Consider the following 13,781-nt stretch of genomic DNA (forward strand, 5'->3'; position numbering starts at 1 on the left):
TTACACAAAGGCACTATATAACTGCGATATAGTGAATTATTTACTATAACAAAAGTTAACTAGTTAGGATGGGGAGGGAATGGGAGGTGAAGAGGGAGGAAACCATTACACTTTCTTGAACAGCAATCCAGTTTAATACAAAGAAGGGAAGCTTGGTAGGAAGAGAGATGGTAGTGTTTTGTTTTTATTTTGAACAAGGATGTGTAAAAGAAAGACACGAAGACTATGTATAGTCTTATCTATAAATCTTGAATTAAACTACTTAATGTAGGCAAAAGAAAGCAAAATGAGGTTAGCCTGAGCTATTTGTCACTTTAGCCACAAAGGTGCCAACCTTGACAGTAAGAGATTACAGAGAAAAAAGACAGCTTATAAAATTCTACAGTTATATACTCTTCTATATTTATTTTTAAGAAAGTGTAAAGCTAAGTGAGTTTATTGTCAAAGCTCAGTAAGTTTTATGTGAGAAACTAAGGAACATCTTGCAGATATGTTCCTCGCCTGTAATCACGAGCAGGGACAGTTAGTGACAGAGCAGTGTGCATTCTTGTACTTTACTTATTTACTAAATTTCAGGATGAAATCACTGCATACGTCATCCCTTCTAACAGAGCCCCATGAGCCTTTCCCATCTCATAAATGTTTTATGAGGCCATTTTCAAAAGCACCTCTACATTCCTGTACACATCATTTCATCAAGGTTCTGTTGTTCAAATCTTGGTACCTATCCAGTTTTTCCTGCTGCAAATGATCCTGCGTGTGAGAATCCTGGCATACAGATATTGAGACCATCAACTACTGAGTAGTCTTTTACAAGTTAAGTAATTAAAACTTCCTGAGGCCATGTACTGAAACTGACCTTAGATAAGTAGAGGATACACTCTAAACACAAGACCGTGGTTAGAATACATGTTGTTCCATGCCCTGGCTACTAATGGATATAGCATACTGTGATATCCATTGTACATGGAGGTGCAAAATAGCAAAATAAATGGATTTATCTTTTGCTAACAAAAGAAAAAATATTGTGTTTTAGCTTAAAATTCTTTAATTATATAAGTACTCAGTGTGTTTATAATTGTATGAATAATTCTTCTAATGGATAATTATTGCAGTTCCTTATATCTTTGTATTTGCTATTTTTACAAATTTATAAAACATAGACATATTTGTGTGTTTATGTTATTGACAGAAGCCTATGTGACATATGTTAAGAGTGTTACAAAGGTTATTTTTTATACTGTTTCACTCATTAAAAAATAGTCACCAGTTTTTCTTGATGTTGAATATTCAAATAGGAATATCTGTCACTTTCTTTCCTTTAAAATATTTTCTTTTTTTACTGTAATATATTCTTTCCTTAATAAATATTTGCATTGATGGATTTTTTAAAAAAATTGTGTGCTTAGAATTTAATATAGTTGTTTTGTAGAAATTCATGTATATATATATATATATATATATATAATTCTAAGGCAGGATGGAATCTGAGAAACACATCTGAGGAAGGATCACTAGATCATGATCAACACCAAGGATGGTGGCCCATGTTTTTAATGTCCACACATGGGAGGTTGGGGTAGAAGAGTGTGTAATTCAAGTTCAGCATCAGCTACATAGCAGGTTCAAGGCCAGTTTGAGATACATAAAACTCAGTCTCAAATTTAAAAGAAAAAAATCATATGTCATAGTATTATGCAAAATACATTCTAGGACAAAAGCAGACTTTAAGGCCCTGGGGAAGCACTCAGTGACACATCATTTATGTATCATGCTCAAGGCCCTCCAGGCTTTGGGTTCAATTCCCAGCATTGCCAAAACAAAGCTAAATACACTGAGGACATCCAAATTAATTAGTGTGTTCCCAAAGTTCATACAAATGACTCAACTTAGTTTTTGTGAGTTATCTGAGCTGCATATTAAGCTATGTGGCTTTAATTTGGAATCAAAGATTAGAAATTATGTTTATCTTCTTGAATAGGAGACAAAATTTTAACTTCTCATTAGCAGACTTTAATGCAAATATTATTTTAACTTTATATCTTTCTAGTTCTTATGTATATAGATGCATATAAGATGCAAAATGTTAAAAGTTACAGTATTACTTGAGAAGATTACAAAGTTTCTATTAGGTTGGTGAGTTTGTCCAGTGGTTAGAAGTGATTCCTGCCAAGCCCAAGGGAGGACCAGAATTCCTTCCCCAAAATGCAAAAGATGAGAGTAAAGAACAGAATCTCACAATCTGACCTCTGGCCGAAGCACATGCACTGTGGCCCCAGGAATGCCCATGTTCACATCAGCACTCACAGGCATTCATTATACATAGACAGCATAAAAGGGTAGAATAAATAAGTAACGATAATAATTGTAATAGTTGATGCTTATTTATTGTTCATAACACACACACACACACACAAACACACACACACACACTTGCCAGTAATCAGATGAAAAGAATGAAGAAATCAGGAGAAACTAACTGTTTTTTCCAAACTATACCGTTTACATGCAGTGCCATTGTGAGCAACGGCTGACAAGCCAGCCAGTTCAGGGAAAGTTGAAAATGCTGCTTCTCAAAGTTATCATTCTTCATGCCCCAGAGAATTACCCACTATCAGTAGTAGCCTAGCAAGTCACTGAGTGAATTAAACCAAGTTAATTATTGATCAGACCATTAAACAAAACTTTGAAACTTTGTGCATAAAAAAAAAAAGAAAGTAGCATATATTCTCTAAGATTTAAAAAAAGTGAAAACATGAATTAAAAGGTCATTGTAAAGTACCTTGAGTGAGGGTTGTTTGAATGTCTCCTCTGGGCAAAATGTAAATCATAGATCTTATCATTTTATAATCTAATCACAGCTTTCTTTCCCTTTGGCAACCAAGGCTGCTCCTAAGGGAACCGCCCTTTGTCAACACCACCCACAGTCCTTCCACAAGCAGGGATGACATTTTTGTGATCTGTAGCAGGTAACTCAGGACTCAAACATACTATATTCTCTTTCAGGTCAGCCTAGCAGGAAAATCAATCGTAAAGTTAAAGTGGCTCCTAGAAATGTTAACAATGGGGAATACCTTAGATATAATTCTGTGGTTTTTGTTTTGTAATTATTAAAATATCACACATATGTCTAAAACTTTATGCTGACCCCTATTTGCCATTTTTATCACTGCTGCTTCACATAGACCCATACCATTCATATTTTATAATTTATAGTTGGAGGGGGAAATTGTTTGATTTGTTTATGCAAGTATTTCTTTAAGATCCTTTAGACTTGCCATCTGAATTCTGTGATAAAATGGGGCATTTGATAAACCGATTAAATCTCTGGCTGTGAGCAAACACCCCCTCATTCTAGCCATGAAACTTCTATTTCCCTCTACCTCTGTTCTGTTGCTGATGCAGAACAAAAGTTAAGAGTATCTCGACAAATATGCAGAAGCAAAGTGAAGGATAGGGCATGTAAAAACCTTCTTTCTTAACCAAGATGTCATCTCTAAAAATTATTTGGTAATTAAAATGTTTACATTTTTTGTATTGAGTTTTCTCCAGTTACTTTGTCTCCATCATTCATAACCATTAATGTGAACATTTCCCTATGACTTCATCCTCACAAGTTAGCCATCCTAGCACTGACTTGCCAGGCATAAACCACCACTGTTCCTTTTATTTTTTTTTAATACGATTTTTTCCTATTTTAAAATGTATTTTCAATCAATTAACTTATATATGTACTTAAGATCCCAAGACACCCCCCCACACACAGAGATCCTCCCCCTATTTCCAATTCCCCCCTATGTGTTTTCCCAACCATCTTTCCAGCACATCAAGTTTTCACAGGACTAGACACACCCTCTCCCACGGAGACCTGATAAAGTGGCCCAGCTAGGGGAATGGTATCCACAGGCAGATTCAGGGATAGCCACCACTTTAGTTATCGGGGGTGCTCATGAAGACCAAGCTGCACTCTGTTATACATGTACAGGGGATGTAGGTCCAGCCCATGCTCACTCTTTGGTTGGTGGTTCAGTCCCTGGGAACTCCGAGGGGTTCTGATTAGTTGACTCTTTTGGTATTTCTGTAGAGTACTTGTCCTTTTCTGGTCTCTCAGTCCTTCCCCCCAAACTCGTCCATAAGACTCCCCAAACTACATCTAATATTTAACTGTGGGTCTCTATATCTGTTCCCATTGGCTATTGAGTGGAGCCTCTCAGAGGACCATTATGTTATGCTCCTGTCTGCAAGTATAACAGAGTATCATTAATACTGACCAGGATTGGTTCTTGCCTGTGGGGTGGGTCTCAATTTTGACTAGTCATTGGTTGGCTATCCCCCCTGTCTCTGATCTCTCTTTGTCCCTGTACATCTTATAGGCAAGATACATTTTAGGTGAAGGTTTTATGGGTGAGTTGCTGTCCTTATCCCTCATATGGCAATCTTGTCTGGCTACAGGAAATGACCAGTTCAGGATCCATATCCCCTACTGCTAGGAGTCTCAGCTAAGACACCCTGGGGCTTCCCCACAACCCCTCTGTCCCAGATCTTTGTGCTTCCTAGAGATGCCCCTCCTCCAATTTTTGTTTTCTCTCCCCTGCTTTCACTACACCTGATGTAAATGTATGTGTGCCTGCTTTTCTGTATGTATACTATGTGTGTGCACTTTCCTGAGACAGCCAGCAGAAGATGTCAGACCAGATGGAGCTCAACTTATAGGGATTTAGATGTCTATAGTAGTATAGAGGCAAAACCAGCTTGGACTCTCACCTTCAACACAAAGGACTGTGTTTATTAACACACAAGACAAAAGGTAATATATCTCCAGCAGAAATTGAGAGGTCTTCCAGAAATAAAATCTGGTTGCAACCCTTATGTAGGGATAGGTGAGGGGCTTAAGAATGAGGGAATTGTTACAGCCTTAAGGGGCTATGTGTGTTTCCTTCAGCCTCTCCTTCCTGAAATTATTTGCTTAAAACAGGGCAGACTATCCATTCTGGGATGAGAATAACAGTTAAGCAAGCTGAAGGTCATCTGTAACCTAATATGAATACTGATTCATGCTGCCTGATTCATAGTGCCTCATGCTGGGTCATTCTGTTTGTTGTGAGCCACTAGATGTGGATTCTGGGAACATCTTCTGTATTTAGGATTTCCAGCTGCCCAATAGTGATTATGCTTGACTGCCGAGGAGCTGATTGCTGGGCAGGCATGGAGAAACTGAACTACTCCTGAAATTTCCCACTTTTTAATTGTACACTTTCTTGCCTTGTATACAAGATAAATGTCTAGAGTGGCCATGTACATAATAATTTCTTTGTGTCTATGGGGTCATGAAGTGTTTCCATTTGGGCATGATATTGTATACCTCTAATCCCAGTACAGCAAAGGTTAAGGTTGCAGAGCTGTTCTGAACTTAAGGGCAGCCTTATTAAATTCCTGGATGGCCATGGCTATACTGTAAGATTATCTCTCTTAAATTAAAAAATAATAATAATAATAAATTGCTTCCTACAATATTGTAGAGATAAGTATTCACTTGCAGTAGGTAAACTTAATATAAATCTATAATGACATGAATAAATATTCTAAAAAATCCACAGAATTTCTATTTACTAGTAATAGCAATAAAATTATACAAAATAATTATAAAGATAGTGAAAATGTCAAAAAATAGATTTAACCACATGTAAAATAAGAATGTGAGATTTCAATATTTAGCTGACATAAATGTTCATGTGAAAAATGAAAGAAAGAACTGTAGGAAACAATTAGATTTGAAACACTTCCTGGTATTTAAAAACTAAAGCAGACTCTAAGATAGAGAAGCAGATGTAAGATGTACATGTTGGTCCAGTGTTTTGACTGGTGGTGCTTGGACAGTAGGTGTTATAGACTATTGGACATCTAGGCTCTGGGTTATGTATTCACATCAGAGTAAGAAAGAAAGACATTATGTTCTGTTGTGACTTGTTTGGTTACCAGGCTGTATATACCCAGGCACACTCTGCCTCACTGAATACAGTTATAGAGCTTTGTGTCCTAACACATTAATTAGCTACAAAATTACAACTTCAAGAAGTTTTCAAATTACTCCTTAAGCCACTGTTTCTTTATGTGCTTTTCTGCTTTTAAAGTCAAGTGTTCAAAGTTTTTTCATAAATTTAATGTATTTTTCTTATTCCAGAAAATCGATGCATCCTCAAAACAAGGAATATGAAAGAAAGATTATCTTTTTTACTATATGATAATGCTTTTCATTTGTTTACCCTATAGACAGAATGTGCAAATTTCATCCGTGTGCTTCAACCCTATAACAAGACTCATGTTTACGTGTGTGGAACTGGAGCATTTCATCCCCTGTGTGGATATATTGATCTTGGAGCCAACAAGGAGGTAATTAAACAATAGAAAATATCATTTACTGTAGTACCTTATTACATGATGCCTATATCACAAAGTATAGACAGTTGAATATAGAAAAAACATACCTTAAGAGTTGCATAAGAATTCATCTATCTAAATATTTTCTAGATTATTTATTAATACATTTTACTTATCTAATAAGTGTTGTTGATGAAAACTTGTTTTAATGAGAGAAAATTTTCAGTGTTTTTTGACTCTACATATACCTTCATTTTTCCCTTTTAGTGATATCTGTAAACACACATACACATTTACATATATATATTTGTAGGTTATGATGCTCTAAAATGACTTTATACGATCTTATAATGTAATTAAATATTATAAAATTTTTATTTTGCCCTTTAACGTTGACCTCATATATTTGTTAATAATGATGGATAGCCAGTAAAGAGAATTTGAATAGTTTCTTGACTCTGTGTACACATTCATTCATATTGAAATCATTATGTTTTTCTGGACTAAATTAATGGGGTGGAATTAAACGATGTATTAGTTAAGACTAATTTATTACAGATATCAATGGGCATTTCTAATGAATGAGAAACATTCAGATTTCAGAATTTTAACTAAAACGAATTTCTTAAGTGCTCTGTTTCCTAGACTGTCATGCGCATTGCATGCATCCTCCTCCCCCCCCCCCCTTTGGTACATTACAAACACTGAGATTCGTTAGCACCATTGTAACTCCTAATATTTCGGTTAGTAAAAATGATTTTTGGTGGTCTGTTATAAACAGACCAACTATGAACTGAAGCAGGGAAGTATGAGTCGCCGTCCAAGGAAGACTAGCTCAGCTTTAGACATGTGCTCTGTCTTGTCTTGTAGACACAGTCTTCGTGTTTACGCATGTATTTCTCGCGTATAAGCATACGCATTTGCAGTCTGTGTGCTCGAGAGTAAAGTCTGGGGCTTATAAAAAAGTTCCTTTATGTCAATTAAACTGATTCATGCAGAGATCAAACTTACAACTGAGCCAGAGAGATTTTTCTCTCTAACCAACTCTTATAACCAGCCTAGATTCAACTGCTTAAAAATAAAGCAACCCAGATAGTTAAATTCTGAAGCACTGGGAGATTTGGCAACGGAATCCATCATTCTCTGTTGCTGGTGTAATGTTCTCCCGCTTAGCTTTGATGAAGGGCAATATATAACAGTAGCTCACAGCACAGGGTATAATTACAGAAGCACCCCACAGCTTGTGTGTGTATTTATGCCTGAGGCTAAAGGCCAAACTCACAACTTGCCCAATGAAGCAGTGTTCTCTAACTCTTAAAGTCAAGCTGGCTAAAAGGGAATTTAGCTAATTACTTAGCTTGGGACTTGTCAAGAAGGCCCAGGCAGTCCAATTTACACGTTTTCATAATAAGAGAATTATGAGAGCAAAGTTCTATTGAGACTCGCCACTTTCAGCTGGTCTGGAGAGCGGGTGGCCCGCTTCATCATGCATGGTTCACTGATTTTATGTATCATTAATTCCAAAAAAAAATTTCATTCTTGCAGTTTAGGAACTATTTCCACTTCAAATAGATAAGCTATTTGAATGGGATAATTAAAGGGATAGGCTGAAGGGAATGGGAAGAGGGGATGCAGAGTATATGCAGAGGGCTTGGGGAAGCCACCCTTGGGGAGGTACATGGAAGAGCAGTCAGTGTGACTGGGACAGTGAAAGGATCTAAGATGAACCACAGGGACTTGGAAGGTGATGCTTGTTGTGTGTGGTTTTAAAATCACGTTTTTTTGCTGGGCCCATGGTCACGCTATCAGCACACTCCCTGCTCCATTTTGTTTCTCCCAGCTTAGGTGGATCAGCATCACCAGCACTGACCCAGCTTCTCTTTCCTACCCGCCTTTGCTCCAGCTTGGCTCCAGGATTGGATGCTGCCAGCCCCAAGGTGGCCTCTCTCTCTCCCCACCTTTGCTTCGGGAGGAATTGCATTAGCAGCCCACTCCTGAGGCCCTAGAATCCATGGAGAAAGGACACACAGACAGCTTTATTATTTTAGAACTTGCTGAGCACAGAATCTCCTGCACGGAAAGTCACGCACTCCTCTATTATTATCTCCATTTCTCCTCCTGCCCTAAGCTTAGTGGTTTGTATCAGCTAGCCCCACCCACATCCTTAGCCCTGCCTATATTGGAGGCTGCAGGCCCTAGCTGCCCCAAAACCTTATATGACTGTTGCTTTCTTCAACTCTTTCCAAAGCATGGCTGAAAAGCCCTTTTCTCTTTTCCTTGCATCTACCTTTTCCTCCTGGAACCTGGAAGTACCACCTGTACCTTCCGCCTAGCAATTGGCTCCCGGCCTTTTTTATAGACAAATCAAGAACCAATTAGGGAATGAGACTGTAGCTACAAACCTCCTCTTATAGATTCTATTTACTGAGATAAGACTAGTAACAAGCCTGTGGGGAAAGTAGGGAGTTGATAATTGCACATTCTACATTTGAACACAGTGCTTCAAGTGGATCCTAATGTGAAGTAATAGTGACTGTCAACAGCTTCAAATAACGGGTTTAAGAGTCCAGTTTGACTATTTACCAGTTCCAAGAAATTTTGTACACTGCATAAACTTTCTAAGCTTTTGTTTATTCGGTAATGTATGACAAAAACAAGAGCGAGTGCATATACAGTTATTTTAAGTATCAAATAACACAGTTATTGACAGCATGATCACCAAACACTTGAACTCACAGAGACAGAGGCAGCATACTTAGGGCCTGCATGGCTCTGCACCAGATGGGACACTAGAGCCGAAAGGAAAAGTGAACACATACTCCATCCCGAATACAGAAGTTATCTCCAATTAAATAACCACTTGCGAATGAAAATTTAGTTTTCTCCAAGGCACTCTCACTGGGGAAACAAACCACTCTTCAGGGTAGGCTGCGTGCCCAGCAGAAGCTGGCCAGCGGAAAGTAAACTCCAAGGCATCTTTGGAGGCTGCTTGTCTCATATGTACTTTGCATGCTCTTTTTACCCTATATGAACTTTGCATACACTATGGCTTTTAGTTTAGTTTTTATGGGACTTCTGAGTGTATAAATAAGTCAGTCTCTGTTTCTTATTTCCTCTCTGGGACTTTTTTTTCTTCCATTTGTTTGTTTTTCCCAATTCCAAAGTGTTAGTCTTTGTTTTATCTTGTCTTGTTATTTTCATGCTTCATTTTATTTTAATTTATTGTATTATCCTTTAGAACCCTGTTTGCTTTCTAAAGAGAGACATAAAGGGGATGGATCTGCATGGAAGGGGGTGGAGAGGAACTAGAGTAGAGGAGGGGAAAACAATCAAGATTTAGTGGGTAAGAAAAAAATCTGTTTTCTCTAAAAAAAGTTATTTAATATATCTTGGTATAGTTTAGTATTCACTCATTAGGGGTAAGAACATAGAAAGGTAATGTGACATAATCCCCCACTCTACATACACACATACACACACACACAAACACATTTATGCAATTTATAAAATAATGTTATAACATGTATTGATATAACTATATCATAGTGTATAGTACTTAAACATACATTGATGTTCTATAACATTGAGTACATTTTAGTGACTATTTACTAAGTGGGTTTGCTAAGCATGGTGGTACACACCTATGATCCCAATAGTTGGGAGGTGGATGTAGGAGGATCAGAAGGCGTCAAAGACAATAATGACTACATAAGCAGTTCAAGTCACTCTGGGCTATATAAGACTGAGCCTCAAGTAAAAGCAAGCAACCAAATCAAGCAAGGAAGGAAGGATGAAAAGAAAAATGAAAAGAGAAAAAGAACTGAAGTAGAGGTTACCCCTCTAGGACTTAATCAGCTCAAGTTTAAATGGGGTGTGTCTTGGTTTTCACACAGCTTCATATGGTAATTAATTTGCCCTGAGTCTCTTATCTATGTAATTCCCTAACCATGTTTTTAAACTTTTGTAAATTACATTTTAATTTGTGTGTGTATATGTGTGTATGTGTATGTTTATGTGTATACGAGTGAATATGTATGAGTGTGAGACTGTGTGCATGTATGTGTGTAAGAGTGTATGTGTATATGATTGTGTGTTAGAGTGTATATGTATGTAAGTCTGTGGAAATTAATGTGTATATTTGTGTGTATGAGAGTATGTGCTTGTCTGTGTATATGAATGTATTTATGTGTATGCATATTTGTGTATGACTGTGTGTATGTGTATATGTGTGTGTTGTCACATATGTACGGTGGAGCATATGTACAGGTCAAAGATCGATGTTAGGGAGAGGGTTGTGTCATTCCACTATGTGAGCCCTGAGGAGAGGACTCTGGTTGTCAGTCTTTACAATACTTACTTAGCCATCTTTACCCAGGTAGTCATCTTCCAACTTCTAACAGTACTTCTATATACGCAGTCCAAAGAGATACATTTTCTGTGATTAATTAAACTAAATGCATATGTGAAGCCTATCTTACAAAATGGAAGTTTAGAAGCTTAAAAGTCTTGTACTCTTCTGATTGTCTCAGGAAGTGTACTGAATCATCAGTTAATTTCATTTTATTTCCCTGGAGCTGATTCAAGAAGACTTAATTTCTTGCTGTGTCCTCCAATTGCTTACAGGAAAGTTATTCTCTTCAGTTCCCACAAATATAAAAATTGGGGCTTCTCTTTAAAATGTAATAGTATTATATTTAAAAACAAGTCTAAGCAATTCTCAGTTTATCTAGTGCTATGCCATTTTCCTAGGCACATATATATATATATATATATATATATATATATATATATATATCTCCACCATATCCACCCTTTTCTGTCTCTCATTAAAAAACAAACAGACTTCTAAAGCATAACAATGAAATAAATTATCTAATCCTTCTTTCTTTCTTTCTTTCTTTCTTTCTTTCTTTCTTTCTTTCTTTCTGTGTGTATCTCTGTGTGTGTATCTGTCTGTCTGTCTGTCTGTCTGTTTTCTAATAGAAAACAAACAGGCTTCTAAAGAATAACAATGAAATAAGTTATTTGTATCTATCTATATATCTTTCTTTCTGTCTGTGTGTCTCTCTGTGTGTGTGTCTATCTGTCTGTCTTTTATTCTGTCTGTCTATGTGTATGTATAACTGATCTAGAGTAGAATTTAGTTTCCCTTTCTAGTATCTCATTTGATGCCTTAGAGACAACAGGTCTGTTTGGTCAGTGGAAAATAATGGGCTTTTAATGAGAGATAAATATCCATGATAGCCACTATCTACAGCCCTGCCCCTGCCCAGCCCTGTCCCCAGATACTTCCCAGTCACAGTTTGGAAGCATAAATGCATTCTTGCTGGGACTTTATTCTGTGTCTAGGATCCACTATTTTTTTCCTTAGGCAATGTCAAATAAATTAAAGGCTCTTGGGTCTGACCATGTCGCAGGATCAGATTGAGACTATATATCCTAGTACATTTTTAAATCCATGAGTCTGAAATTATAAGACTGTTTTAGTTACTATCTACAGCTGTATGACACTGAGCAATGTATCTGGCTCATCTGCCTTCACAGTTCTGCATGCAAGCTGGATTTATTTATGTATTTATTTATGTATTTATGTATGTATGTATGTATGTATGTATGTATGTATGTATGTATGTATGTATTTATTTATTTAGCTTTGTTGAGACAGGCTTTCCCTGTCCAGCTTTAGCTGTCCTGGAACCTGCCTGGTAGACCAGGATGGCCTCAAATTCAGAACTCAAGATATCTGCTTGCCTTTGCCTCCTGAGTGCTGAGATTAAAGGCATGCACCACCACTGCCTGTCCAAAGCTGTAGTTCTATGGCAGGTTTGGGGTGAAAATTCAGTAGACAATTTGATCAAATGACTAAATCTTCATTAACACCTTTTTTTACTGTTAGGTGTCATTATTTGCATTAAAGCAAGCCTGTTTTAATTTATGGAATACCAATTCCTTACCAGTCTTATTTAAATTGCTGTTGCTGTTTTTCATTGGATTATAGTTCCTTTAAGCCTTGCTCAAAAAAAAAAAAAAAAAAAAAATAGATCTCAAATGACAATTTAATTCAGGAAAGGACCTGGTGTCCTTTGTCCCTTTTGCTTCCTGGCTTGCTTCCTATGCAATATTAATGGGTGGTTCTTTCTTGCTGTAAGAGCTGATCAGCTATAACAGATTTGCTATCCAGAATGCCTGCAGCGTGGGTCTCTCTGCTGCCTGCACAGACTGAGTCATCTCCTAGCTGCTGGAAGGTGGTGTTGTCATTGTTATGAGACACTAGGGACCGAGAGGCTATGCTCACTATGCATGCATATTTTTCTTGGAAAGTTCTGCATAAGATGACTCTTCCCTGAATATCGAAGGTCTGCCAATGTCATTCTTTCTGTGGCCACTATTATAAAAATAGATTCTTCTGCCAAAATAACTATGTTTCTTTCACACACAGTGTTTTCATAATAGTGAAAATACTACAACAGGGTATTTTTTTTTTCCTACATGAGTCAACATCTATGAAAATGCACTGCCTTTTAAAGGACACTTTTATGTCATTTAGCATTTTTTAAAAGCCATCAGTCTTAGTGTGGTATAGCTGAAAAGGCTTAGTTATACAAATAACAATCATCATGCTAAAATGCAAATAGTACATAGCAAATTTTGTCCTTTTTTGGCAGAGTAGTTTTGTTTTGTTTCTAGGACAGGGTATCACAAAATTCTCTATGTAGCAAAATTTGGACCCTCTGGTTTTCCTGCCTCTACTTCCCAGGCTGCAGTCTCAGAGGTATGCACCTCCATGCCAAAAACCAAATTTACTTACTTACTTACTAAATTACCTATTTCTTTCCCAAGACAGGGTTAATCTGTGTAACCCTGGCTGACTTGTAACTCCATCTGTAGTCCAGGCTGGTGTCATATTCAGAAGTCTGACTATTTCTGCCTCCCTACTGCTGGGATTCTAGGAATGCTCCATCACCACAGGGCTGCAAATTAATTTTTTATAGTTAATTGGAGACTGGGAAATGACTAATTGGGTCAAATCTACTTCTATAGAAGTGTCAGAAACAGTATTTAGATTTTCAAGACCTGCATAAAGCCAGGCACAGAAGCACCATCATTTCAGTACATCCTCTTGTGAGACAGGAAGTAGAGACAAGAGTATCCTCAGATGCTCACAGCCTAGATGCTCTCTGTTTCAAAGAGGGTACAAGATGAGGGCCAGCATCTGAGGTTATCTTCTGGCCTCTACACATATAGATAGCTCCATGGAATATACAACCACACAGACACACACACACACACACACACACACACACACCAAAACAAAAAATGCACTCATAGAGATGTTTAAATAGTGAGAAAAATTTTGGGGTTTATTAGCATAGGTAAATTATTAAATCAATGCTGGGAGTGGG

General features: G+C 37.2%; 1 protein-coding gene across 1 annotated transcript in view; it reads left to right on the forward strand.

The window, feature by feature from the left end:
- Nucleotides 1-13,781, forward strand: part of Sema3d (semaphorin 3D) — a 185,081-nt gene that overhangs the window by 103,496 nt on the left and 67,804 nt on the right. The window contains exon 5 of the mRNA XM_034519617.2: nucleotides 6,271-6,390. Coding sequence (XP_034375508.1) covers nucleotides 6,271-6,390 — 120 coding nt within the window. The remainder of the gene's footprint in view (nucleotides 1-6,270; nucleotides 6,391-13,781) is intronic.

Source organism: Arvicanthis niloticus, chromosome 15 (assembly GCF_011762505.2).
Source record: "Arvicanthis niloticus isolate mArvNil1 chromosome 15, mArvNil1.pat.X, whole genome shotgun sequence".
Lineage (NCBI taxonomy): Eukaryota > Metazoa > Chordata > Mammalia > Rodentia > Muridae > Arvicanthis > Arvicanthis niloticus.